This window comes from Colobus angolensis, unplaced genomic scaffold, assembly GCF_000951035.1.
Source record: "Colobus angolensis palliatus isolate OR3802 unplaced genomic scaffold, Cang.pa_1.0 Scaffold96, whole genome shotgun sequence".
Lineage (NCBI taxonomy): Eukaryota > Metazoa > Chordata > Mammalia > Primates > Cercopithecidae > Colobus > Colobus angolensis.
This window is the reverse complement of record NW_012123598.1, coordinates 3653779-3655125: the sequence shown is the minus strand read 5'-3', so window position 1 is coordinate 3655125 and position 1347 is coordinate 3653779. Positions and strand designations below refer to the sequence as shown.

The window sequence follows — 1347 nt, the reverse complement described above, 5'->3', positions numbered from 1 at the left end:
AAAAAAAAAAAAAAAAAAAAAGGGGAAGGGAACTGGAGGGAATTTGGGGCAACGGGCCAAGGAGGGTGTGATTGAAGAAACACTCACCATCTCCCCTTGTGTCTCCTTGGCCCATGTACAGTCCTGAAAGACAATCCTCCGTGAGACAGAAGCCCCTGCCTGGAGCCACGTCACCCCCTACCCTGACCTCTGGAGACAGTCCCAGAGCCTCCTGCTGAGTGCGGACCCTTGGAGGTCATTCACTCAGGAGTTTTCATTCTCCCCACACTGGACTATGGCTTCCGCCTAACTTCCAGCTCCCCCGTTGTTTCCCAGAGATTCTCCTTGACTGTCCTGCGCGGCTCTCACCTCCCCCTGTTCCAGGCCTTTCCTGGTTCCACATAATCCACATATCCTTCTATTCTCATCTTCTGTTTCAATACGGCACTCATTCTTACCATTTCTTACTTACTTTCTTTTTTTTCCCCCCCCTCCAAGACAGAGTCTCGCTCTATCGTCCAGGCTGGAGTAGAGTGACGCAATCTCGGCTCACTGCAACCTCCGCCTCTCCAGTTCAAGCGATTCTCCTGCCTCAGCCTCCCAAACAGCTGGGATCACAGGCATGCGTCACCATGCCCGGCTGAGTTTTGTGTTATTAGTAGAGACAGGGTTTCACCATGTTGGCCAGGCTGGTCTCAAAAACTCCTGACCTCAGGTGATCCATCCACTTCGGCCTCCCAAAGTGCCGGGACTACAGGCATGAGCCTTGCACCCAGCCTCTTCTTTTTATTTGTAAATTTTTTATTTTATTATTGTGTTTTGAGACAGGGTCTCTCTCTGTTGCCCAGGTTGGAGTGTAGTGGCTCCATCATGGCTCACTGTAGCCTCCCGGGCTCAAGTGATCCTCCCACCTCAGCCTCCCGAGTAGCTGGGATCACAGGTGTGCACCACCACACCTGGCTGATTTTTTAGTCTTTTGCAGAGACAGAGTCTCCCTATGTTGCCCAGGCTCATGATCTCTTTTCATCCCTTCATGACTCCAAACGGGACAAAATTTATTGTTTGGTGTCCTGTAACAAGCCTCAAAACATCCAAATGGTCATTCCAGAAAGGGGAAAGCATACATTCATCCCTGTTCCACACACAGCTGCATTTATTCTTCTTCCTTTTTAATTTTTTTTTTTTTTTTTTTTTGAGACAGAGTCTCGCTCTGTCCCTCGAGCTGGAGTGCAGTAGCCGGATCTCAGCTCACTGCAAGCTCCACCTCCCGGGTTCACGCCATTCTCCTGCCTCAGTCTCCGGAGTAGCTGGGACTACAGGCGCCCGCCACCTCGCCCGGCTAGTTTTTTTGTATTTTTAGTAGAGACG

The 1347-nt window shown here is 50.5% G+C and overlaps 1 protein-coding gene across 1 annotated transcript in view; it reads right to left on the bottom strand.

Moving 5' to 3' along the window:
• The window catches only part of LOC105504907 (T-cell-interacting, activating receptor on myeloid cells protein 1-like), a 21579-nt gene that overhangs the window by 12310 nt on the left and 7922 nt on the right, over positions 1-1347 (bottom strand). The window contains 1 exon segment of the mRNA XM_011932557.1: positions 88-123. Within this exon segment, the coding sequence (XP_011787947.1) occupies positions 88-123 (36 nt within the window).